Source organism: Acanthisitta chloris, unplaced genomic scaffold, assembly GCF_000695815.1.
Source record: "Acanthisitta chloris isolate BGI_N310 unplaced genomic scaffold, ASM69581v1 scaffold998, whole genome shotgun sequence".
NCBI lineage: Eukaryota > Metazoa > Chordata > Aves > Passeriformes > Acanthisittidae > Acanthisitta > Acanthisitta chloris.
The window spans coordinates 22,963-50,798 of record NW_008687957.1 but is presented as its reverse complement, the minus strand read 5'-3'; the positions used below and the strand labels follow the sequence as shown (position 1 = coordinate 50,798).

Below are 27,836 nucleotides of genomic sequence, written 5' to 3'. Positions count from 1 at the left end.
TCAGGGAGTTGGAGAGAGCCATGAGGTCACTCCTGAGCCTCTTCTCAAGGCTAAACAAACTCAATTCTCTCAGCCCTTCCTCATAGGACATGTGTTCTAGACATTTTCTGCCCTCGTTGCCCTTGGCTGGACTCACTCCTTTTTTAAGTGAGTGGCCCAAAGCTGAACACAGCACTGAGCTGTGTCCTGATCACTCCCCTAGTGCTGCTGCCACACTAGATTTGATACAGGCCAAGATGCAATTGGCCTTTTTGCCACCTGTGCACACTCTTGGCTCATATTGAGCCACTGTCCACAAGCACTCCCAAGTAGTCCCTGTCCAGTGAACAACTCTTGAGCTACTCTTCCCCTAGACTGTAACATTGGGTTGTCTCTTTTCCATACATAAAACCAGTAAGCGATTCCATGCATTCAAAAATACTACAAGAGTTGGTTTATCTTTTATACTCTAACTTTTCATGTCACATCAAATTCCTGCATATGGAGACAATGCTCTTTTAGTTCAGGAATTGTAAAGTGTAAGGCTGAGAAAATCCAAAGAATTTTTTGTATTTGTTGTATTTGCAGAATGAGCTTTCTAGCCTAGTCTTTCAGATTAAACCCATCTGGCAAAGCTATTTCCCACTTCACATTGTAGGTAGATTGTTTTTCTACAAAGGTATTTGCAGACTGTCACAGATGCAAACTGCCAATCTGCGTGCTGGTTTATCTGGGAGAAAAAAGAAAAATATTGATCCATATGCAGTCACACTTATTTACTTCCAAGACATTTGACAGCTGGTGAAAGGTAATGCTACTTCTGATTGAGTGTTATTGGAGCTCCTTCTTTGCCTACTCAAGCCTTTCTAACTGGATTATTATCAGTCTTAGATTCCCAGCAACGACTGGTTTTGTCTCTTCAGTTTTCATTGTATCACCTTTTCAAATCTTTTCATAATCAGCCCATGACTATTGCCTTTATTAATTTCCCTAGCTTGTACCTGTGGTATGAATGCAATGGGTTTTTTTCATTCTCAGCCCCTAGTGCATTTGTTACAATGTGCTATTAATAAATGAATTTTGTTATTTAAAAACGATCCTTTTTTCCTCTTTCTACCAGCCTTTTTTCCTTAGTGTACTGTCCTCCTGGATTACCTAGTTGGTCTGTTTGGTACTTCAGAGTTTCCATTGGGAAAATTGATCCCTCCCTGCTGCTGTGCAGGTGTGCTGCCTGTCCCTGCCTCAGAAGAAGGTCCAGATGCCTTCCACAGTCTGAGGTCTGCACTGCTGCCTCTTCCCTCAGCAGCCCCATGGGGCTGGAAGCGTTGGCCAACGCTGGGATGGATGATTGCTGACCCTTGTGGGAGCTGTGGGCACCACTGTCTCTCCTGGCCCCACTCACACCTCGTCACTCTTGGGTGAGTTGTCAGCTCCTGGCCAGTCTTGGGGATCCCCTCGGGTTTCCCTGGCTCAGGAAACCTCCCTGGCAGCTGAGACCTCTGCTCCCCTGCAGGACATGCCTGTGCCACAGCTGCTTGCCTTAGGGCATCTGGACAAGATTACATTTTCATGACTTTTTTTGACTGGAAGGGCCAAGTCTGGTTCATCCACAAGAGAGGACTGAGTTAAAAATCTGAAGAGCTACATTGGTGGGACATCTACAGAAAGACTGGAGGCTGCAGTTCATAATTGCTGCATACCTCTGGCTGTACTGTTTGTTTTCAGCATGAACAGCCTTCCTTGCTGTGCCTGGCAGACCTGGGACTTGCAACCATGCTCTGCCTTCATGGGACAGCCAGGTGTGAGCTCCAGCTCAGTGGATGTCCTCGGCAGCTTAAAGATTAGCAGCAGCACCTTCAAAAGCACTTCAGTACTGGAAATCAATGAGGTACAGGTTTCTAAGCCACTTCTGCCACATGTTTACCAGGTAATTGGATGAGCATGAGAGAGGCTTTAGGTCCAGCTTGCCCTGGGCCCACCTGCAGCTCTAGGAATGCCTTGTCAATACTGGTGGATCTCCAGTCTTAGTGGGATTACTTTGGGACCACTGCTGCTGTGTGTCTGCAGCATGCAGACCCTCATGGCTCTGTGCACTCCACACATTGACCAACAGGCACTTCTGAGAGTTTTCTCCTACAAATATTAATTTTAAATATGTAAACTGAATCTGTCGGTATCGGTGTTCTAATGAAAAGAGAATGGGACTTACATTGCATATTTCACTCATATTAAATATTCTGAAGAAGAAAGTGCAGGAATGTTTCCATTTCTGAAGGACTTAGGACTGCAAAAAATGAAGTGTTTAATGTGGTACCTGAGGGGCAGCCAAAAAAAAAAATTCATTGGCAGCTTTAATTTAAGCCTCTAATTTATTTTATTTTTTTCACAGCCAGCAGTCTCTACCCTGAGCTTTGCTTCCACAGATGAATCATGAACACAACACAGGGAGAAAATGCCACATACACAAAATGGTAAGAGACTAGAAATAACTAGCTGGGGAGATATGATTCAGACCTGTGAGAAGGAAGCTCAGGAAATTAATGGTTAGAGTCCCATTTCTATAGTATGCAAACCTTTGTAACCTGACCACATACACAAGAGTCATCACAATCAAGACCTACTTTGCCTAAAAGCCACCTGAGCAACAGTTTACTTTGAGAAAGAAGCATAAATAAGTTTTTCAGATATGTCTCCAATAACAGTACTCTTAGAAACCACCAGACAGACTGGAGAACAAAGTATGTCATTTAGACAAATTGGTCACAGTTCTCTGCAAGACAATTAATACTCATGATGCTTAGTATGTATCAACCTGAGGGGAAGAGCTTAAGCTTAAGGAAGAAGAGAAATCTGGTTTCTCTCTGGGAAGGGTGCAAGACCCAAGTGCTATGGCTGAACCTGTGCTGACAGTACCTGTTTACTGAACACTAACTCTTGACAGTTCACTCATCTGCAACACATAAATATTTAAGAAGGACATTAGATTAGCCCAAGGTAGAGATTGGAACAGTGTAAATAGATGCTCAAGAAATACCTGTCAACAAGGAGTAAAGTTTGCTATGTACACTTGCTCCAATAAAAAGTGTTTTGGGGGAAAAGCTGGGGCAGGACCAAACCGTTGTGCCTATCCCTTTTACTCCTTTCCTTTTATATTTTTTTTTAAATATTTCTTTATTTTGTTGTTTGTTTGGGGTTTTTTTTTGAGTTGTTGGTGGGTTTTTTTCCCTTTTGATATCAGAGCCTGTTTTCCCTTAACAAATTCTTTCTTTGACTACATATATTAAGCTGTGATTACCAGTCACTTTATTCTACAGCTAGACCCTTGCTGGGCTCTGTTTCCAATTTGTTGCAGACTGTGCAGTAGATGTGCAACAGGAATAACAGGAATAAACACACGAGTGCCCTGCTTGGATAAAAGGCTATTGTGCTAAGTCCCTACGTGGTTTAGCACCTGCAGTTAGGTTTCTATGGCATTGCTGATCAGTTATGGCAAACCTTGAGCCTTTGTGCATAAATAAAACGTTAATGAGCTGCTAATGGGAAGGGTAACCTCCTTAAACTGCCAGAAAATGAATAGGAGAGACTGTTAAAACTGAAGTGCTTGGAAGAGCCTGAAAGAACACTTGGGATGGAAGTAGGTTGTTTTTTCCATTAATATCTAAGTGTATTTTTAGGACAAAAACTTGGGATGGAAGTAGGTTGTTTTTTCTATTAATATGTAAGTGTATTTTTAGGACAAAGAGCACAATATTGATACTACCAAAGTGAAAATGACAGATCACCTATGAGCACTGCCCTAGGTTTCATTGGGTTTTTAAATGTGCAGCTGCATTTTGTCAGCATTTCCCAGAGAATTTAGGCATGTGTGGGCTATCTGTGGAGGAACTGAATTTTGTCCAACAATGCTACAGCCTCGGAGCTTTTTGCTTTCAGAAATTTCAGAAAGATTACCCTAAAACACAGAAGAAAGTTGTTCCACTGGTTAAAGATTTTTTTAGTACAGTTTGTAACCTGGTTTGATTTAAACTGTTATTTGTGGCAAGTACTGTAATTAATGTTTGACATAAACTAATTGTTTTGGCTATTTTGGAAAGACACATTTAAATAACCACAACAAAGAAAAAAAAACCCAAACCAAATCCTTTCTTATTCTGAAAATATCTTCCAGACAGTTCAACTATGAAACCACTAACCACTTCCTCCTTGATTTTCTCCTTGAGTCAACCTTCCTCCACTTGCTTTATTACAGTTGGAGCTACCTATCCTCAGGCATTCTTCATCCTGTTTCATTATTTCCTTGTTATTATTATTTTCCTACTTTGAGCAAAGACAGAGATGCAATTTTGCTCTAACTCAACCTATCAAACACTTTTTTTTTTTTAACCTCAATCATATTCCCTCTTAGATTGCGAATTGCTTTGGAAATGATCACAAACAAAATTTTCCGTACATTGAATTTGAATGTTAGAAAATTCAATTTGTTCTTTAAAATAATCATTAAACAGAGATTTTAATGAAGCCAATGAATAATGTTGTCATCTAATTACCAGCCAGAGTGATCTATACTCTTGCATGACAACATATGTCTCCATCAGAAATGGCAAACACAATTAGTTTCCATGAGCACTCAGAAATCTATTCCTATTCTTGTGATGTCTTTTATGATGTTATCCATGAATTTCTAATTTTAAGTTTTTTTAACCAAGGCCTGGATGATTTCATGTAGCAGACAATATTATAAAAACATTTCAGATACAGTTCCATCAATGTGAGAATATATAAACTTGAAAGATAATCCTTAGGATTGAAGGAATATATGATGTTAGCAGCTCAACACTGCAGAATTATGATGTAGTTAAACTTGATATATATCCTGTTCCTTGCCATGCCATCCTCTCAACCTTGCAGAAATGGACATCAACAATAGCTGATATTCTTGTTTCATGGTTATATATGTATATACCTATATATGTGTATGTGTATATACATCTATTCCATCTTTTAATGGCTTTCTACATAACCCCATAACACTTCAGATTGGTAGTAGAACATAGATGAGGTGGAGGCACAGACAGTCAGGATTATTCCTTACCACAGACAGTAAGACAGTGTGTGGGATCTGGAGCTTCTCATTTCCCTCCCTTCTGATCTACCTGTGATATTTCTAACAAAATCAAAGACCTGGGTAACTATAAGCCAGAACAGTTATAAATCTAAACCTCAGTCTGACGGTAACTATAAGCCAGAACAGTTATAAACCTAAACCTCAATCTGATGAGGTGTCTTTGCAGTTGTTGGCTGCACATCTTTTCTCTTGAAAGACTTTGCTTGAAGAAAAGTGCAATTCTCTTAATTCTCTTCTCAGGTTCTTTCTTGCTGTGATTTTAAAGGGTCATTCTTCAAACAGGTTCATGTTGAAACCAGCAGACTCCAGCGTTAAGAGCTGAAACTTCCCTTTTTGTTCCCTGTGTTCTGCAAGGTTCTTTCAGCACAGGGAGGACATTGTCAATGCAGATTGCCTTGATTTTCCCTGCAGGAGCCTATCAAGTCTCACAAAGCTTACTGCCCCTGCCAACAGGGAATATTCCAGTTCTGGCAGTTCCTTCCAGGTAGCAAGGAATGACAAAAGCCACAATGGTTGAAGCTTTGAGGTTGTTGCATTTAGGAGGTTGTTTGTTTGTTTTCTGGATTTTCATTTGAGGTTGTTGCATTTAGGAGGTTGTTTGTTTGTTTTCTGGATTTCCATTTGAGGTTGTTGCATTTAGGAGGTTGTTTGTTTGTTTTCTGGATTTTCATTTGAGGTTGTTGCATTTAGGCGGTTGTTTGTTTCTTTTCTGGATTTTCAGCTGATGTTTTGCTGGATTCAAAGGCCCCTATTGAATCAATCCTCTTCCTGATTGAACAAAAGGTGCCCCTGAATATCTTTTTTCCTCACTTTATTTTAGGCTATCCTGCAGCCCTACTGATACCTGAACTCAGTGACTGATACTGTCTGTGGTCATTTAGCACCTAATTCCAGAAATGGACAAAACAAACACTTTGCCATGTGTTCCTAAGCACTTTGTTGTCAGTGGAGTATTGGTGAAATCTGAGCGCGTTGGACTCCGTTCCAGGCTCTGAACACCAATGCTTCCAACCAAGCTTTCCACCAAGCTCCATGTGTTCTGCCTCTGTCCAAGGCCTTTCCTCATGCACAGCTGTGCCAACAGCTCCAGCACCAGTTCCCCAGCTCCTGATCCCAGCCCCAGGCTCCTCATCCCTCCCATCTCCCTTCTCACCTCTACACGAGTCTTTCCCACACTGCATAGCTTCATTTCCTACAACAGAATTTTTCTTCTCCAGCCTTACCAAAACTCCTCCTCTGTTTTTCACTTTCTACCTCTCATGAGCTGCTTGTTTCTCACTGGGTATTGGTGTCCTTGTCCAACCAGTCCCAGGCCTGTGATTCCAGTTCCTCATCACTTCCCAACTCTGTCTTCTCTTGGAAATTTTTAAGATTATTTAATGGGGTTTATATAATGAACCATGATCAATAATGAAGCAAAATCACCAAATGAGGCATGATTTCTAGTATATTAAATTTGAAGTAAAATATGACCTGAAAGAGAGGATTTCTTTCCTCCTGGACCTACAGGAAATTTTTACATTTCTCCTTCAGGGTGATCTCCTGCCCAGAAGAAGCCTGGACAAGGAGTAAAGGGCTAGGCATCATCTACCTTCACTTACCATTGAGTCAGTATTTCAGAGAAATGTTTCCAGGTGCTTATGCATTTGCACTGTCAGATAACATCCATTTTAATGATGTTTGGCTGGCTGAAGATGTTTGATTAGTAAAGCTGCTGCTTTTTATTACTGATGCTGGAAATCATGGGAGATCCTGCAATGCTACTGCTTGAGGCAGCATTTACATGGAATTGCAGAGGAAGAAAACTGTGTTTTAGTGTAAATAAAAACAGGACATGTTTAATTCCACAGACACTGTGAGAAAGGGGGTTTTCTGACTTTTTTCCTCTTGTCTTTATGCATATTTAGCTAGAACTAAATGCAAATCTCAAAGTTTTTACATCACAGCTAAACAAGTCAATCTTTTCTCTCCCTGTTTCTTCCTTCAGTCTCCAGTTGTGCAGATAATTTCATGTTCTGTTTTTGCAGTAAAATAATTGCATAAATATATCTATAGTAGGATATCCATACTTTTAAATCCTACATGATTAGAATGTTCTCTTGCCTTTTTGTGAAGTCATGTAAATTTTGGTAAACATAAAGAAATAAATTTAAATATGACATACTGATTGGCTGTTATTTTTATATCCCATTTAAACCAATGCAAGTTACCACACTAGATTCTGGGGAAGAGAGAACATCTCTGTTTCTTCTTGTTTTTCTGATTCTAGTGCTCTTCCTATAACATATATCTGACCCATAAATCACATTCCACAAGGTCCCCACAAGTAGCATGAACAGAGAAGATAATCTTTAGCAGTTTGCCAAACTAAATTTACAGCATGAAAAGCTGCTGGTGTCAGGAGGGAGAAACAAAGCAAAACAAAACAGAAATAAACAAACAAAGAGGAGGAATGAAAATGTTTAAAAGTTCAGTTTGACTTTCCCTTTTTGCTAGGAAGTGATTTAAATATACAGAGTTGTTAACTGAGGGTCTCATAATGTGAAGTGATGGGGAACAGGGAAGGCAAAGGGTAAAACAAATTACCCTGAGGAAAGCAAATGAAGTTGAAATATTGCTATTTTTATCTACTGTCAAACTGTGAGTAGTTTGAGTCAGTTCTGATTCAGCAGTACACCCATGGTCACAGTTCCCAGCACAAGAGGACAAGGGACAGGTAAGGTAAATAAACAGATAAAACCTTTCTTGATGCACAGTACCACCCTGAATCTTAACCCCTCACTAGGATGTCTTCTGATTGCTTTCAGGAGAAACCTGGGACAAAAATAGGGATCACTGAATCTTTTTCTGGCTTTGCTGAATACTTGCATTTGTGGGCGACTCATTTCACCTTTGCCTCTTGCTTTGTTGAACATTTCATCATCCCATGCAGATTTACTTTGTTCTGCCTTTATCTGCCTTCCTTCTGCACCCCAAACTCTCACTAAGGTAGAGGGAATCAGTCTTATTGAATGTCTTTGTCCATGTCCATAAATCCTTTCAGGGTTAACACAATCCTGTAATTTTTCATTTCCTCTAGTGCAAAAGCCACTGAGCCATTTCTTTTTGAAGATAAAAAATCACTGTGAATCAACAGTGGCCCTAAGACATTCAGTGTGCTGTGGTTTGCAAAATCATTCCACTAGCAGCTTTCTGTCCTGTGGAATCAACCCCAGGTAGAGGTGGAAAAGCAGAAGAGAGACAGCCTTGAGGCTGTGACTTCAAAACAAGAACAGTCTCATAGACAACCTCATCCCATACTACTGCAGGTGAAGCTGCCACTGCAAGGCCAACACCTTTATTTCCTGCACTGCATGTACATGTTGTGCAGCCAGAAGCAACATTATTCATGCCTGCAATTGAAGGAGTGATTAAAGGTTCAAGTTTTTGTAAGGTCCATATATGACCCAAGAAGTGAGTGCATGATGGGCTAATGCATCCTGGATGGTGCACAGATCAGGGAATTTGGGGGAGACAGAGTCAGCCTAGAGGGAAAGGAAGCAAAGGGCTTTGCTGCACCAAGTGGGAAGAACAACTATCAGAGCTGGAGGAAATTCAGGCAGGATTCATGAAGATCTGTACTGACCTTGACCCCTGATTTTTGGAGCAGATAGACAAGGGGAACATACTATCAAGTATGGAAAGAGATCTGCCTTGCTCAGTTGGAAGCTGATAGTGCTTGATACCATGACCCTGCTGACTGCAGAGTGCAAACTGTCTGGAAAGACAACAGCCACCTCTGTGATTCCAAAAGTGACCTATATGATTCAAAAGGTGACATCTGGTATCCCTGAGGTTCTTGGCTGGCATTCCCACGTGGATGATGGACATAAAGGACAGGGCATCTGTTGATCCTGCTGTTCCTGAAATACTGAAAGGAGTTTGACTCCTGGGAACTTACTCAATCCCCCCAATTATTACTGCTCTCAAAAATATCTGTTAATGATTCATGAAGTCCTCTTACTCCTTAGAGTAGTAGAATTAGGTTTTTATAAAAGATAGATAATAATAAATAATAATCAATCCTAGATTTATTTTCATTGCTTTCTAGAATTATTTGTCATCCTCAGATGACTCCTCATTCCCAACACTAATATTGGGAGTCTTTCAATGAAAGTTCACTACTGATCTTTGTTTGAGACCTTCCTCACAGCCCTGATTCTGCATTGCTGCAGCTTCCCAAATCTCTGTGTGGTTATTTTTGCAACACAGCCATCCTGATGTGTTGCCAGTGAGGGATACTGAAATTCTAGAGCCTTATCAAAGCCATTGCCCATGCTTGTTGAGTTTGAGGGGTGATGGTTAGGATCAGGAGAATGTGCCTGTCTGTTGTGGGGTCTGATCCTGATGTGGCATGACCCTTGTCAGGCAATGCTGTCATGTCTCTAGGGAGGGAAAGAATGACAAGGTCTGTGCTAAAAAAAAAAAGAAAAGCACAATAGCCAAGAGCAAGGCAAGGGGTCTGTGGCAAAAGGTTGAAGAAGGTCTTATTCCAGCATGTGTTCAAATGATGGTGAAAGCAAAGCCCAAAATCAGCTTGAATAGGAGAGTAGTACCGACAGAAAATGGTCTTGGAGGCAAAGAGGGAAGGACTAAAAGAAGGCAGCAAAGAGACCCGAAGGCTAGGGGTGAAAGGTGAGCTGCCCTTGACATGCTGGAGCAGAACTGGCACAAAACTGGACAAAGCAGAGATTTTTGACCACATCTAAACCAGAACAGGGAGATGATAAGGGATTGCTTCTATTTACAGTGTGTCCTGGGGGGTTTGCTCCAATTCCAGAACCATAAACTGTACTTATGTTGAATCTCCTTCCATGATTCAAAATTTAATATTGTAATTAAGAAATGTGATGGACTCAAGAACACTTCATCCCCTATTTGGTTAATATACCATTCTAAAATTGACCTTAGGTATTGCCAATTGGATTTGCTGTTACTCGTTTGGTATTTGTTGAATACCTTCAATAAATAAGTTAACAGTGGAATTATAAAAAATTCTTTTATGATGTATCGACCACAACTGCACAGTCTGTGCTTTAACTGCCTGACAGCTTTTCTAAATAGAAGGATAACAAATGACTTTCAGAACAAAGCAAAACCAAAGTAACAAAAATGCTAAACCCAGGTTTGAATGTACCTTAGGATTTATGAATTGTGTGAATCAAAAATACGAATGCAATTTTTAAAATGTTCAACATTATTATTTTCATTTTATTATTCAGTTCTCCTCTGGAATGACTTATGTCCTTCTTTACTTACAGAACTCCAGATGAGATAATATGAGGTGTAGGCATTTCTGCTATAGTTACTTCATTTTCACTGCCTTTCACTGGAGCTTTCTGAAGAAAAGCTGAAAATGATAACAGCATCTTACATCTACTCTATGGAATCAGCTTGAAGCTTACAATAAGCTAACAATAAATTAATTTTCTGTCTGGTTTCCTTTTCTGAGCCAGTATCAGTACTAACAAAACACTTCCAAATAGTCATTCTAAGGCTGTACAAAAATCTTGCAAAGAGAGATTACTGGAAGAAAACGATGGGCTGCAGTCCTCAAAATTCTATTTCCTTTTCAGCTATTTCTCCTTAAGTATGCAAAGTTATGTTTACGATATTCTTCAAGAAATTGCTACTTCCACAAGCTACAGCATTTGAAATCTGATTTTTTTCTTGCCAATTTGTTAACCACTATGGGAAGTAGTGGAGGTAAATGGTCATTTGTGCATGAATTTGGGAACTGCAAAAAAAATAATTTCAGAAGTTACCTTATAATGCAGTGCTTGATACAGTATCAGTGAAATTGAAAGTACTTCAGGATATTATAATTGGATTAATCTCAGGCAAAGCTACAAGAGTAAATTCTTTTCTCCAAACAACTGAGACTGGGTGTCAGCAGTGCTCATATTTTAGAAATGGTGTTGAATATAGGGTAAAAAAGTTGTATATTTGGCAGTTCAATATCAGAGACAATCAGAGGTTACCAAAACAGAAACAGTCAAAAATGTATTGTTTTCTGCAATTCCTGAATTTCTCTGGAGTTCCCTGTCCTGAGAAGACTTTTTTTTTTTTTTCATAAAGCTGTCAGGTTTTGCAAAAAAGAAATTGAATCCATTTAAGGTGTTTTATTTTGCGGTTGTGACAATGGGAAAACTTTGTGTTATGTTTCAAGAAACTCTCCATTGCTATAGGATAGGGTATTTATGAGCACCATGTAATCCTGTTCTGTGCACATCTCACCATGGATCTGATTTTAAATGGGATTAGATACCATTTGCAATGGACTTGGACCTGAAATGAGTTCTAAAGCTGCTGCTGAGTTAAAGGACCTTTTGTTAGCTCAGATGACATGGCTAAAACCCAAACCTTCTACACCTGTAAGAGACAGTGTAGAATGTCAAGGCCAAAACACCTCACAGGTACTTTGTTTGCTGCTAGAGGATGCTAAAGGTCAGCTCTGCACCCTGGTTAGTGCCCTGGGGTGATGGAAGGAGTTTCATCAGCTGAATATTGTGAATACTCTTCTAGGGTGCAGCTCATTGCAAAGGGAATGTGCCCAACACATGAAACACCTGCTCTGCCTCGATGTTCCTGGTGACTTGGAGCAGTAAAGATAGTCCAAGTTTGCTGCTTTGCCTGGCCAAAGAGCAGACACATCCTGGAGGCATCTTGAGCTAAAAAACCATAAATTAATTCAATGAGTGATGAGCACTTCAGAGTTTGCTGAGAGGATCCTTGAAGGCACTGTCAAGGACTTGGTTTTTTCAGACATGATGCTCAGGATGTGTCCTTAGAAATAACTCTCTCTATCCATGTGAGTAAAAGTAAGCTGCAACCAGAGTTTTTTCACATTTGAATGTGCTTCTGTCTTTATTTCGTTAACACAAGAAATATTTACCAAGTTTTTCTCCTCTTGAAGGAAATATTTTGAAAAAAAAAAAACCAACTCAGATGTTCTTTCTCAGTACTGGAACAGAAGAATAAGGATAAAATAGAGTGTGAAAATTGGTAATGCTACAACAGACATTTTAATCAATGTTTTATATTAATACACACACATTTAACAGTTTGAGGTTTTTTTCTGGGATGTAACATTTTAATCAATGTTTTATATTAATATACACACATTTAGCAGTTTGAGGTTTTTTTCTGGGATGTTTCCTTTTAAAATAAATTAACCAGATGGAGAGAATTTCCAACCAAAGTGGACCAAGACGCAGGTGAAAACTATAATCTACAGGTTTTCCTTCAGCTTTGACAGAAGATTTGCCTCATTTTGACAAGGGTACAACTACAGCAGGAAGATGTGTGGGAATTTCAGTACAATTTGAACATCTTTGTGTGCCTTATAACAATCTGCATCCAGTGAACAATGTATTAGATGCATATTCTTTTTTCTCTTCAAACTGCTTTGTAGTCCTTCTATGATACTCCTACTTCATCATTCTAAGAAAATTTCTGTTTTGAACCAGTATTACTGAAGGAATAATTTGGTAGTCTGTTCATAGCATGCAAAGGATGTGCCTGAAGCTGTGGGTATGGAGAGCAGAAAATGCTTTAGATGTTTTTTTTCACTCTAACTGTTCCTGCTTGGTAGGAGGTTTACAATTGACTTTGATACTGACTTGAATTAGAACGTGGGTGTTGGTTCTGTACTTCTCAGCTGAAAATCTGTATTTTATACTTAGCTAAAAATATAATGTTCTCCATTGGTACAAACCCATGCAGTTTTGGTTTGGGCTGGGAGATGTCCACAGGTCCAAGACAGACTTGAAAGATTTGTACAAGCTAAAGGGAACCTACTACAGTTGCAGACACAAAGAAATTAGAAGAGGAGTAGCTGTGGATTGTTTCTCATAAAGAAAGATAATACATTCTAAACATCTTGCACTGGGGAACAACCTATAGATCTGCAGGATAGCTACATGTAATCTCTCAAATGCCAGTCATTATGGGCCATGTCAGAATGAAAACTCTAATTTTCCTCTCCACTGAATATAAATACCAGATCCTAATTCCTGAGAAAGAGCAAAAGGTTTTGAAAGAAAGCCTGACAAGAAAACACCCCACTACCCTGCAGAATTATCCCCTATAAGGATGTTGTCTACTATTATAGTTCATCACTCTTTTACAGAGCAAGGTCTAAAAGACTAAACAAATTCACTTACAAGGCTCATTTGAGGAGGCAGTGCCTTCAAGAGGATTTATCTTTTCAGAAGCACAAGGACATTGGCAGAACTTAGTACAGGCCACTTGAGTATTTTGAGATCCTTGTCCTGACACCACTTTCCTTTCCTCTTGGGATTATATATTTTACTACACTGAAACTCTGGTCCACACCTTCAGTTTGTCTCAAGCTATGACAACTTTCTCCGATAGAGCAATAGTCTTTTTGGTGCCTTGTGCCAAAATATTTTGTAAACACCACAATGCATCACGACTTCTGCCAGCTGAGATCTCTGTCCCTGCCAAACTGCCACACACAAGTGCCAAGGATACACCTCTGGTTTTCTGTGGGATGCTGTGGTAGTCCTTGTCCTGCCAGGCTTACTTGCATTTCTGGAATGTTCCCACGTTGTCTCATATCACTCCTTTGGTTTGGAAGTTTTCTAAACACTTCTCCTTGTACTGTGCCATTAGCTCTGACAGCACAGCTCATCCAGGCCAGACTGGCAGGTAATGGGAAGATGCATAGGCAGTGGATAAATGCAGCATCAGGAAACTAATCAGGGCAGATATTTTGGTTATTTGCAGAGTCACTGTGAAGCAGAAGGTGTGGACTGAAACGGAGCTGTGATTATTATGAACAAGACCTGCATGTTGTGAACATCAGCTGCAGAACAGGGTCCTAGAGGCAAAGAGCTCCCAGAGCCACGTGGAATAAATTTGGAAACATGACCCTGATGGGAAGGAATAAAGGCTAAATTTAGAGAGGTCTTGCTAGTGAGTAACTAGTCTGTGCTGCACTTTTTCTTAAGGTATGGGAAGTTAAAAGCTAAAAAGTCATTTGGCAGCTTTCTGCAGCATGTGAAGAGCTGTCCCATTCTTTCTGTATCTTAAAATTTTCATTAAGATTGTAGATTCAGAAGTGAATAAAATATAAAATATCCTGTGCAGTACAGTGAGTTTTAAATTAAGTACAATTGATGCTTATGAAAGACTTTTAGATAACATTGTAGTGACCCTGGACAAAGTCCAAACCTTCACAGTTTGCATTAATATAAAGGTTTTGATGGAGCCAACTCTAAATCACCAATACAGTACTGTGTGATGCTGGAGAAGTAGGAGTAAAAGCCAGAGGGTCTGGAATAACAAGTCTAGAAAGTTGTTCTATGCAAACAGGCTCAGAGTTCTTATGTAATATATCTTTCCACCCCCATTATGGAGGTATTAATAGCAGAAATTGGATCATCAATCTGCACTGCACGTCAGAATATCTCAAGACACGTTTCCAATTTCAGTCAAAATAGTCTATCTACACTGAGTCCCTTATTAGAAGTAAATACAACTTATCGATCCAATTCTGCTTCGTATTTTGTGGATTAAAGACACTTGTAAAGCCGTTCTGAGTGCAGTCATGGTGCCTTTCCCATGGGAATACTTCCCTCTCTTCCTGCTGCCTCTGCCACCACCACAACACATTACTGCCCTTACACACATAGCCCAGCAGACCAAGGATGTACTTCTAAAATCCTGGATATCATACACATGGCCATGCCTGGCCACACAATTCTCCTCACACTTTTGCCCTGGCTCTCTGCAGCAAGTGAGGGAGTTGGGAATCCCAGAATGAACCCCCAGAAACCATCAGCTTACCACAGTGTCCTGTAAGCTGGGCAGGAAACATTGAAGATGAGGAGAACTGACTGCTAGGAAAGCCTCTATTGCTATGAAGAATACACAGCTCGAGATTTTTTGAAGTAAGGAACCAAAATCTGTTTCCTAGAAAAACACAGAAGCAATTCCAGCCTTTCTTTTCTCTTTTTCTTAACCTTGTGATTTACTGGTAGAAGCACCAGGACACATGAGACCAAAGTCCTTATCTCTCAAGTGAGTGGTTTGGCTAATCTTTGTGCTGAATTCTGAGAGAGGTTTACCTAGTTCTTCATACTGCTATTAAATATTCAATCACTCTTTCAAGCTCAGAGGAGAACTCAGGTCAAAATCCCAAGGTCTGGGCTATGATTATTGGACAAGAGTCAACCTTGTTGTCCTCCTGTCCTGGTGAATTATCCTAGAATGGAAAATGATGCTCCTGCTCCAGCAGAAAGGAGCAGGAGATCAGGACTCCATATACAAAGAGGAATGTCAAATACAATGTTGGCAAGAGATGAGTGAATGAGGAGATTAATTCAGGAATGTCTTGAGTCAGACACATACAAAACTTCCAAAACATGGAACTATCAGATAAAAACATCAGCTGAAGAAGAACATAATGGAAAAAGACTATGTGGGTTTTTCCCATGCAATATGAGAGTCTTTAAAAAGGACAACTTGAGGTCCTTTAATAAGGACAACTGCAAGTTTTTAAGGAAAAATTGCTTCCTACTGAAATTCTCCCTTAAGAAAAAAAGTGCAGGCAAAGATCTGCCTCCAAGGCTTCCACTGGCTATTTTTTCTACTTTTTGCCTTTACTACAAAGTCAAATTTCTTCATTCCTTCTTCCTCACCATTTGCAGCAGTAAGGACCTATCCAAAGATTTGTCTCCACAAGGCAAAGAACAAGAGTGAAACCAGTTCTATATGCAGTTCTGATGAACTTGCACGGAGAGGAATAATATTCTCTCCACTCCTCTTACTCTAGCCTTCTTTTGTACTATTTGTGAACAGAAGAAGAAACGTGTTTTTAGAGCACATTATATTTATCCCACTCAAAGATCATTAAGCTGAGCTTTCTCTAGTTTCTAGTGACTAAATAGCTGATTTCAGACTTCTGCATTTCAGGATCTGATCCCTGGCTGGGACAAACTTCAGTTGTCTATCAATAAAGTAATCTGGATTTGCTGTCTTATTATGAGTTTTGTGAGATGCTTTTGTAAAAAGATGGGCAAGTGCTGGATTTTCAGGGCAATATAAAAGTTTCGATTCCCATAAGTGTCAGTCAAACTTGCAACCAATTTAGAAAGACAATTTAACAGAATAGAAATATTATTAGCAATGGTCTGTTTATTTATTATATTTCTAACCTGAGAAGCTCCTGACAAGTTTATCAGACTCTATTATATGAATTGCTGATTAAAGTTGAATTTTTTCTTAGAAAAATTGCGACTTTTTCAAAAGATTCATTCTGATCAATTGTCATTTGACATGTGAATATCTTTTAAAAGCCAATAGTGGGATGTGTTTTATTGCAAGTGCTGTATCAGAGTTAGAAATCATGAACAAAAATACTATTGATAAATCTTATAATCAGGCTAATTTTCTGGTTTTTTTTTTTCACATAAATTGGTATTTGCTGTCAGAAAAGAAGTGTTACAATATTCCTTCATTCCAGAGATGACTGCAAAGGATTTACAGTATTCTGTTCCTAAAAGGAGCCAAAGAATGAGAGAGACAGTTCAAGTCCAGGCTGTGTATTTGGTGCTGCACATGAAGCAATTTTAAACTCTACAAACATTCTGGATTGAAAGGTGTTATTGGAATCATATTTCACGATGAACTATGAAAAATGAACACAGAAGAAGTAAAAGAGTGAATTCATTATAAGTGCTACAGGTCAGTTCTTTGGGCCAGTAGTAGGTAAAATTTAAAAGTACTAAATAGTGTTTTCAAACTATTTAAATTCCTAAACAGGATTTTAGGCTCTTGTACTGTATTTGATGGATTTCATTAAGGAAGAACATGTGGATGAAGTTGCAGATAAGAAAGAAAATATGAGTGAAAATTAGGCTACAAGTGCTGGTGTGGTGAGCTCATCTGCCTGTGCAATCAGAGGCATCTTCAGCACCAGAGCTGGAGGGTTGGGCACGAAGAATTTCAAAGGGTTCATTCCTGGTATCTGCCAGTTTGGCAATGCTGGAGCTGCTGCAAAGGAGGGACTGTGAGAGCAGGAGATGCACAAGGACTCTGTGTATGTGTGTTTGTGTAGGTAAGGTGAGAAAGCAGAAAGGATGTGATGGGGACAGCAGATACTGGTGAAAGGTGAGTCCCAGAGTCCCAGAATGCTTTGGCTTGGAAGGGACCTTAAAGATCATCTAGTACTGTGCCCACTGCCATGGGCAGGGACATCTTCCACTAGCCCAGGTTGCTCAAAGCCCCATCCAGCCTGGCCCTGAACACTGCCACAGCTTCTCTGGGCAACCTGTTCCAGGGTCTCACCACACTCAAAGTAAAGAATTTCTTCCTAATATCTAACCTAAACCTACTCTCCTTCAGTTTGAAGCCATCCCCTTTGTCCTGTCACTACAGGCCTTGGAAAAAGTCCCTCTGTGTCTCTCCTGTTAACCTCCTTTAGGCACTGCATGGCTGGTAGAAGGTCACCCTGGAGCCTACTCTTCTCCAAACTGGACTCTCCCAGTCTGTCTTCTTGGGGGACACACTCCAGCCCTCTGATCATCTTCATGACCCTCCTCTGGGCTCATTCCAACAGCTCCAAGCCCTTAATATGCCAAGAGGCTCAGAGCTGGACACAGCACTCCCTGTGGGGTCTCACTGCAGCAGAGTAGAAGGGCTGAATCCACGTCCTCTGTGCTCCAGTCCCACTTGGTTCCATTGAGCCCAGGGACAGCTGGTGATCTGTGCTGCAACATTTGACTGAATGGGGCTCCCCTAGTGAAATTTAGCCTCTCTATAAAACCATGTCTATTCCTCCCTTCGACCAGTAGCTGTTCGTGTAGATCTTCATGTCCTCTTGGAAGACAATCTGTGACAATAGATATCACCCACGGTTTGCAGCGCTGTGATACAGGGCTGAGAGCATCATAGGGGCTGAAGTACTTGATGAAACAGCAATTTCAAAACATAAAGCATGGTTTCTGACAGCCAGACTCTGCTCATCATCACACAGCCATGGCATGGAAGCAAAGGTGGACTTTTTTCTGGCAGTTGTTATGGCTATTGGTTGAGTTTGAGTATTGATGCTTGGGGTTGTTCAGAATGTATGAAATGGGGCTTTTTGTCTGGTTACATAGATTTAATGTGTAAAAATCAGCTACAAAAGTTTTCAAATAGGGCACTTTTATGGTGTTTTCTCTTTCAGATGAATTATCTTGAAGTTGTTTACTCAAAGGCTCTTTGAACTGCAAAAAATCTCTCAGGCTAAAGGCATCCAAGGAAGAACACAAATAGTACTTGTATGATGCAAGAAGTTTTCAAGTAAATGAAAATTAGATTCAATAGCTACAAGGTCTTTGTATCTATCTAGCAGTGTAGAAAACTGGTTTAAAAACGATGAATACAGTTTCCTGAGGGACATGTCAGCAGAAAAGTGCAAGCAACACTACAGCTCACTCCATGAGCTTTAAAGGTAGATTCCTTCATGATTCTATTCTAGGTTTTTCTTGGAATTTGTTTTTGTTTCCTATCTAGGATTCAGAAACCTGAAGTTTACTGGAAACACCCACAGAGTGCTTTTAAGAATGATGTTCCCCCTCTCTCTCTTGTCCTGGTCACCTTTCCATTGGATGATTTGCAGTTTTAAATTTGAGAATTTTCTCCTTACATGCAGTTTGTCCTTTTTTTTTCACAGCTCAGATCCAGGTGGCTTAGTATTCCCTTTTCTTTAATTATCTTTGTCAGCCTTATTTGACATTGCAGCAAGAGAAGTGCTCTTGCTTTAGTATCTGAGTACCTTGCCAGATGGCAACAGGGGAATTTTTCAGTACTTGTGAATTAATTTAGTATCACCTGACAGTGAGAGCTTACTTAGGGTGCAAGATAAAGGTTCTTGACTACAGCACCAGTGCAGAGAATTCTGCTGTGTATTCCATGTAATCACCATATGCTGTAGGTATTTATTTTGTTGGGTTTCTATCTTAGTATGAAATAATAAAAAAATCCTCCAGAAAAACCTGTACACCTCTTCCATATGGCAATGACAACTTCATCTGGCTGTCCAATTACTGGAAAAAAGATGGTCTTGCAAGAGTAAAACACAGTGCTGGAAGTCACTGGTGGCTCAATGCAAGAAATTAAAACATTTCTCATCTTGCTTAGATTTCAGAAATATGCTCTGTGACACCTGGATTCCTGCTTATGTACCTCTGACACTGCTGTAGATTAACGTCAGCTTATTTAGATGTCTGAAAAAGGTTTGGAAAGACTGAAAAAGGTACCAAATAGCAGAACTCTGCTAAGTATTAAATCTAGTAATTTTGTGGTGAAAATGACTACCGAGAAAGAACTTCCCCAAATGCTGGAAGAGCAGCAGTGTGTTGCTGCATAGTCAGTGTGACCTCTTCATTATAGCCAGAACAGAGCTGAAGGGGAGGTAAAAAAGAGATCTGTGTACTGGACATGGCAAGGTAATGTTGCAGCATTATATAGATGAACACATAATTCAATGAGGAGTAATAGTGTCATCAGCTAACAGAAAGGTGTAAGTCAGTAGCAAAAAAAAATAAGTTAGGGGTTTGAATCCATGTCCTGTTAGTGGAGAACTGCTCCCTGCAGTACATTTTCTCATGCTTTGCCTAGTCTGCTTTCAAATGCCTCCTGTAACCGTAGTTTCCATAATTTCCCTTGGGAGGAAGAGATGATGCTTAGTCCCTCTCTTTGTCAGAAAGCTGCTGCTGGAATCCCTCCTGCTTCCCTTTCCCTAGCTCCACCTCATTAGTCCCAGAGATGCCCTGAGCAGCACTGAGCAATGCTGCTCCTTTCTGTCAGTCTGCAGAGGGTTGGGAGCTGCTGGGACCCCTGCACAGCCCAGAGACCCCAGACAGACCCAGAGAATAGGCTGTGGGAGCTCTGGGGAGCTCTGTCTTTCTGGGGAGCAGCATAAATTGGAGGGGTGTCCTACACAAACAGCATCCTAGGGGCAGCCTCTCTGGGCAGTTGAGTGCAGATGTGTCACAGATCCTGCACAACCACCTGGCCCCTCTTTCCTGACCTGCTGCTCTCCCCAGGGCCTGGCTGTGAAGGAGATGTGACACCTGTGAGCAGCAGCTGCCACCACCCTGTGTCAGAGACTGCCAAACAGCAGGAAAATGCAGCTCTGTGGGTTCCCTCACTTCCAAACTTCTTGGACAGGGTTTTGCTTCAGTACATAGACATGTGCCACAGTACAGATGCCTCTTTATTCTACATGTTCACTTAGACACTCACAGAAGGTAGTCAGAGAATTGCCTTCAATTTTGTCTGGGACATATTGCACAGTCCCAGAGGGTTGTGCCCTCACAGAGTCAGAGAATTGCCTTCAATTTTGTCTGAGACATGTTGCACAGTCCCAGAGGGTTGTGTCCTGCCCACCTCCCTCCATTAGGGACTCCTTGCCTCTATGGGACATACTGAAGGTTTTCCAATGTACCTGCTTTTTTTTCCCAAGGCCTGGCCTTGGGTTTGCTCCTGATGGTAAATACTGTGAATATCAGTAAATCTGGCCTCAGAGAATTGCCTTCAATTTTGTCTGAGACATGTTGCACAGTCCCAGAGGGTTGTGTCCTGCCCACCTCCCTCCATTAGGGACTCCTTGCCTCTATGGGACATACTGAAGGTTTTCCAATGTACCTGCTTTTTTTTCCCAAGGCCTGGCCTTGGGTTTGCTCCTGATGGTAAATACTGTGAATATCAGTAAATCTGGCCTTGAAATTACCTTAAACTATAGTGTAAAAACAGACAGAAAGCCTGTTCTATGCAAACTCAGGTTCATCTGCAAACTCAGGGGTTTATTTTTCACATATTTCATATATTTGCTGACCATGAGCCCCTTCTCAGACATCTGGTGAAATAAACAACTCATTTTTCTAGTCTAATAACACCAGATGACAATCTGACCGATACATTTTACATCCTTTCTTAGTTCCCACAGCCCCTGATAGTGTTTTTGGGTTGGGAGGGTGTCAGTATTTGAGTAAACTCTAGCTTGCCAACAACCTTCTGCCACTGAAGTGCCTTTAGGAGAACAGAAATATCACATGGCTCCAGCAAAGTAAGTTCAGTTCTGCTATTGGACTTTGCACTCACAAACATGGGTGAGCAGAAGCAGCAATAGAATAATAGGAAAAACCTTGTGCCAACTCACTCATCTTAATAGGAACTGGGTATATACTAAAAAGAGTGTAGGAAAGAGTTTTCCTTGCCCCACATTATCCACTCACATACTTGAATAAGACCTCTATAAAAATGGTTTGATCCTGGCAAAGGAAGAGTTCATAGATCTGTTTCTCAAGGCACTGTCAATACTCAATAGTGCTGACTTGGTAGTTCCTTTGTGCTCATTGAGCAGCTCTAGGTGCAAACTCAGGATGGCATCACTCCTGCTGGGAGCAAAGGAGGAGCAGTGCTTATTTCTGCTAGTCCTTCCTTCCCTTCCAGTGAGCTCCTGTGCTGCTTTTGGTTGGGATAGAGTTCCCCTTCTCCATAGTGTGGGGATGTGTTTTGGATTAGTGCTGGAAACAGTGCTGGCAATACAGGGATGTGTTCATTCTGGCTGAGCAGCACTTCATAGACTCAAGGCCTTTTGTTTCCTCACTCCACACCCCCAGCTGAGGGTGCAGAAGGAGTTGGGAGGGGACACAGCTGGGAGAGCTGACCCCAACTGGCCCAGGGATCTCCCAGACCATACGACAGCATGCTCAGCACACAAAGCCTGGGGCAGAAGGAGGAAGGGGGAAATGTCTGCAGGGATGGCATTTGTCTCCCCAGTCACTGTTCCAGCTGACAGAGCCTGGGGTGGCTGAGCCAGGGAATTCAGTCCTTGCTTTTCTTTACTGGAGTGCACAGGTTTTGCTCTACCTATTAACCTGTCTTTAACCCAGGAGTTTTCTCACTTTTACTCATCCAGTTCTCTCCCCTATCCCACGAGGGAAAGTAAGCAAACAGCTGAGTGGGGCTGAGCTGCTGCCTGGGGTTAAACCACATGGAGATACTTGAGAGATTTGGTTATTCCCTTAAACCTGGTTCAGCTTACAGGAAATTTATATTCCTGAGAAACTTACAGACTATGAGGCTTTGTACCCATAACAGAACTTTTACGTGTGTTCTGTTTGCAACATTTTGTTCTGCCAAACCACCAGCTCAAAATATTCATTAAAGCTTTAATGACTCTTCATGATAAAAATCTATCTGCTATCCTGCCCTGAGAATACATTGCTGATGTTAATGGGTGGGCCATGACCCAACAGCAGTAGTTCCACAGATTTATAATTTTTTGTCATTAATGTTATTCACAGTGTTTCCAAAGGAATAGCTTAGCTTTGTTTATATTTTGAAAAACATAAATATATTGGATTTTTTTTTAAAACACCACCAATTAAGCAGAGAGATGCTTCTAGCAGGTTCCCTCAGCAGCTGTGAGAAGACTTACCAAATGGTAATCACAGAGCTTACTGCAGAGTCATGTATAAAGTTTAGATATTGTGTGAATTTTATGAGAATTTATCCAGTTCAAATAATGCATTCTAGTAAAATATATTTTTTTTCTCATTACATTGCTGTTATTATAACAAACAACAAGATTTCTGAAGAAGTAAAATAGGCATCCTTATCCTTTAATTGCAATCAACTGGCAAGGTATTTATAAGCAAATATATTTATCAAGGGAGAAATGAAGAGTTCTTCTGAAATATTGATAGAAATGCTAAACCTGTGGCTGAATGATTAGCTGGTATTGAAGACTCTAAATTCACTAACCCACCACTGTGCTCAAAATCTTCCTCTTTAATTGATGGTGACAATGCATTCAACACAGGAATGGCCTAATCAAATTAGCTGAGGAATGAGAATCATGTATTAACTTCAAGCATATCATGAGCAGCTGTAGCGAGTTAGCATTTATTCCTCAGTTTGTGAAACTACCAGAAAAGTAGAGAAAAAACTATTAAAAATTCTCGACAAAGTCAGTATTTCTGAAGTCTGCACTTTACAGGTTTTAATATGAACATTACTACACATTGAAATCAATTTTCACTAGAATGAAAGCAAAATTGGAATGAATCTTTCTAAATAATTTGATTTCCAGAAGAAAGCACTACCATTTGTATCACTCTTACCTGCAGAGGTTTTCACAATTTCGGAAGTATTTCTGAGACCCATAAAGTCAAACTGATAGAGTCTCCAAGATTTCTGGTCAGCAGCCTCCACTGAGTTTTTCCTCCATCTGTAAATCATTTCCTCTTTAGGGTATCCATCTAGAAATTAATATATAGAGAGATGAATATATTGCATTTCATAAAAAAAAGGAACTGCAAACCAGCAGTTATTCACTGTCTCAGTGCTACTTGGGAGCACCTAAATTCCTGAGCTGATGCTTTGTCAGTGAGTTAAGTGGTAAACTTCAGCTAAAGAGTTGTACAGCAGATGAAAATAATCCTAATACTGGCAAACTGATGATTTTTTTTTCTTTTTTAAGAATACAAAAAAATGATGATTGGTTTTCTCAGAGGTGCAGTGGATTGTACTAATCTGAGGTCCAGGCACAGAAGTATTCAGCTTTACATAGGCTTGGAAGAAGTTGTGCAAAGCAATTCAGTGTGGAAAAAGGGCAGTCAGTCAGTGTAAGAAATACACAACTGAAAAGGAGGAGAGATTCTTTCCAAATTTGCCATAGTTCTAACGTAATGTGTGGTACTGTCCTTCTGAAAGTAACTTCATACAGTGAAAACAAAAGAAAGACATAAATTAGCATGGATTTTTAAAGTGATTAGGCCACCATATAACTTTTAAAGTCTGTGGCATTGAGTGAGACAACACCTGATCTCTACAGCTCAAATAGCTTCTGAAAGTCTTTATCAGCTTAGCACTCAGTGGTCATAATTAATCCTCATGCCAATATTTAATTTCCTTTTTGTTAGAGAATGTCATTTTCCAATAGAAGTCCAACAACAAATTTTCAAATAGCCCATACATAATAATAGAGTGTCTAGAAAACAACAGCACACCCATGCTGGTTAAAACTAGATTGTTCTCTAATGCACAGTACAATCAATTTTTATTCATCTAATTAATATAGTAGATGTAGATTACAAGGCAAATTAAAAGCCTAACAACAACAATAGACTTTGAATATAACTGTCTCTTCAGTAATTTTTTTTCCCATTGGGTACTGATAAATTTTTATATTTGCATTGCAAAACAACAACTCTGCTCATGGGGCTATTTCCTTGATGTTTTCCTCCTGTGACTGTCTTCTTCATCTTGCTTAAGGTTCCACCCTGCTGTAAGGTGTGCATGGCCTCATTTATCCTCTCACCAGCACAGCAAGAACAGTACCCAAAGTCCCTTAGTTTAATCTGTAGAAAATGGCTATGTGTGAATTCAAAACATCACATATTTCCCATCAAAGTAAATGCAGAAATAGCCCATGAAGGACCCAGCTGAGCACCAAACACTGTTCTCAAACACAACTCTCAAACATACAGAGCAGATCTCTTGCAGCCAAGAAGACTTCACTGCCAATTCTGCTGTGCTTGTTCGTGAGATTGACCTAAAGGTTAATGTTTTTTGACTGGCAGATTATGTCAGAGGATGAAGTAGCACAGTGAAAGAAATCAGGCTTTGCATGGCCTCTGAGCTCTCTGATGACATTTCTTCTTGCAAGTAACAAACAGTAAGGCAAGAGGAAACGGCCTCACGTTGCCCCAGGAGGGGGTTAGATTGAATACTACAAAAAAATATTCACAGAAAGGGTTTTCAAGCCCTGGAATTGGCTGCCCAGGGAAATGGGTGCGACACCATTCCTGGAGGTATTTAAAAGATGTGAGGACATGTAGATGTGGCCCTTAGGGACAGAGTTTAGAAGTGGACCTGGCAGACCAAGTGAATGGTTGGGCTTGATGTTCTTGGAAGTCTTTCCAATCTAAATGGTTCTATGATTCCGTTTCTGACCAAAAGGTGGAAAGCCCTACATTTTTCATCAGGAGCCTTCTCAAATTTGCTGCCCCTGATACCTTTCCCATGCAGACAGGAGGGAAGAAGCATCAGATACCTCCTCGCTGTGCTGTGGCTGCCCTGCCCTCGTGCCGAGTGGTGGTGGCAGATCCAACCCTTCCCCACGAGGCAGTATCAGTACACACAGGGGCTGGTCTGGGTCCTAATCCTACCTCTTGATTAGCTTCCTGATGTGGAGGAAAGAAAACCCTTGTCCTGTTGCACCAGCTCCCAGTGCAGAACTTGTGTCCCTAAGTGTTACTTTGCAGGTTTTGTAGCAGGCAGAATCACAGAATCATAGCATGGTTAGGGTTGGAAGAGACCTTAAAGATCATTTAGATCCAACCCCCCTGCCATGGGCAGGGACAATGGGGCCCCTTTTCTCAGAATAAATTTCACCATCATCATTGCAAGTAAAATGTTTCAAATATCTTGGAAGTAACAAAGATTTTTCTTTTTTGCTGCATTATTTTTAATTGATCCAAAATGAACCTTTTACATTCCTCCCCTCCAATTTCACTTAAAAAGTTGTGTCAATTAATTTCTTCCTGATTTTTTTTGCTTTCTTTTCAGCCCATGACCATCCCACCCAAAAAAATCCATTACATTGTCACTATGCTTGAAAGCTTGCCATCAAATTATCCAGGGCATAGCGTTTATCCTGGTGTGAGCAGCATGTAGCCAAGAACCAGTCCATGAGACTCTCATTCTTCAGGACTTTTCCTATATTTTTGACCAAGAAGGGTCAGATTCTATTTCAGAGTATCTATTTTCGGTATTATTCATCATCATTAAATCATAGAATCATAGAAAGATAGAATGTTAAGGGGCTGGAATGGACCTTAATGATCCTCTAGTTTCAACCCTCCCTGCCACAAGCAACTGACCTCAGGACACATCACGACCTTTCGATGGTCCCTTAATCCATAGTAGGTGACATCTGCTCTTACAATGGTTGGGTTACTTACATTAAAAGAGATAAGTACTAAGGATTCAATGAGAGTTGTTCCATCCTTTTAAATAGCTGCTATTATGTTCTGCTCCAGTGCCAGGTGACTTCACTTTTCAATTAATTTAAGAGAATAATAACGTCTATGGAATAGTAACGCATCTATTTCGACAATACATCACTCCTAGGATTCATTTAGCTTACAGAATGGACTATTCATGATGGTTCCAGCACTTTAAATGTTTCATTTTAGAAAATATCAGAACAGGAGACTTCAGGACTTCCACAAGAATGTGCAACCTCTGTTGTTCAGCTGTTAGCCATAGAAATGTTTGCTTTCTTTCACTTCCTCAGCATGACAAATAGCAGTAAATTACATTAATTCTTGGCCTTCTGGATTCAAGACATCCACACTGAACAAATTTCTATCAAGTGTTTTTATGCTGTCAGGTTGTTGTAAGAATATTCATACTGCAGCAAGGTGAGTCTCCAGGAGGTCCTGGAGAGTTTCCAGCAGGTGCCAGTGAGATGGCAAGGGGGTGGCATGGGAAGAGGCAAAGAAGTGTGTGCTCTGTCTTACAGCCATCCAAGTACTGGCAACCTGCAACTCAGGATCTTCTCAGCCAAGGGCTGTGCCAAGAACTTTATTTTTCCTCCCATGAATTTACTTGATTAAATTCTCCCACTTTTTGGCCCAATGGTTATTCTGTAGGCTGTGCTGTAGCTTTTATATACTAAATCAAAGACTTTTACAGAGCATCCTGACCATTTGGTTTTGTGTAAGACTGGTACTACATGGTTCTGTAAAATCAGGTCAAGAAAAAATGTGGTTGAGGTTATTTCTTTAAGAGCCCAGTAGAAAGTGTCCTCCTGTTTACTTTCACCAAGCATACTTAATGACTTCGATTTCCAATAATGTAAATGATTGGTACATGGGTTGATTCACTCATAAATATACACATTTTCAGAGTGTGCCATTGATTTTAACTCCAATGATGCAAACACGGGCGAGTAATAAATGCACTTTTTGCCATTTTGGAGGTGAACCTATTATAACAGAAGCCAAATTGTCATGACAACCTGAGAGAGTCTCTGGGTTTTGCTGTATTTCCCTTGTGCTATGGGAATAATTGAACTCCTGTTACCACATCTTCTCACATCACCACCTTATAATTTAGAACTGACAGGCTAAAAATATTTAAACTTCATTCCTCATGTTCATACTGCTTCACTTCCTAGGGAGACTGATTTGTGCAGAAGCCTCCACCAAAGTGCTGAAAACGTGGTCAAGGGCAGAAAGATCTCCAGGCTGGATGAGAGGTTCATGCAATCACAAGTTAGTTGTGAGAACTGGTGTCAGGTGCCCTGAAGCACATCTGCTACAGGAGCCAACATTGGTGGAAAATCAACTTACACCATGTAACCACTGATGCCTGTTATTGCATCCTGCCTCTAACCTTTATCTCCCCAATGCTGTTGTTGGTCTGGGCATCTTAGATCAGAGCTTGATGTATTTGTTTCACTTTCTTTTCTGTGATAATGGGTCTATTTAAGGAAGTGAGTAGAACTATGGAAAGATAGCCCAAAAGGGATCATGTCAAAAAATACACAGACCACTTGAAGAGAGAAAAAACTTTCCTTAGAAAAGTATCCAAGATATGGAAAGACAGAGGCATAGGAAAAACCCAACCTCTTTCATCTCTTCAGACATATTTTCCTCACTCT

At 40.4% G+C, this 27,836-nt stretch overlaps 1 protein-coding gene across 1 annotated transcript in view; it reads right to left on the bottom strand.

Moving 5' to 3' along the window:
- The window catches only part of LOC103808085 (gamma-aminobutyric acid receptor subunit gamma-3), a gene marked incomplete at its 5' end in the record, with an annotated part of 44,184 nt that extends 20,760 nt beyond the window's left edge, over positions 1–23,424 (bottom strand). The window contains one exon of the mRNA XM_009080850.1: positions 23,287–23,424. Coding sequence (XP_009079098.1) covers positions 23,287–23,424 — 138 coding nt within the window. The remainder of the gene's footprint in view (positions 1–23,286) is intronic.
- Positions 23,425–27,836: the final 4,412 nt, after the last annotated feature.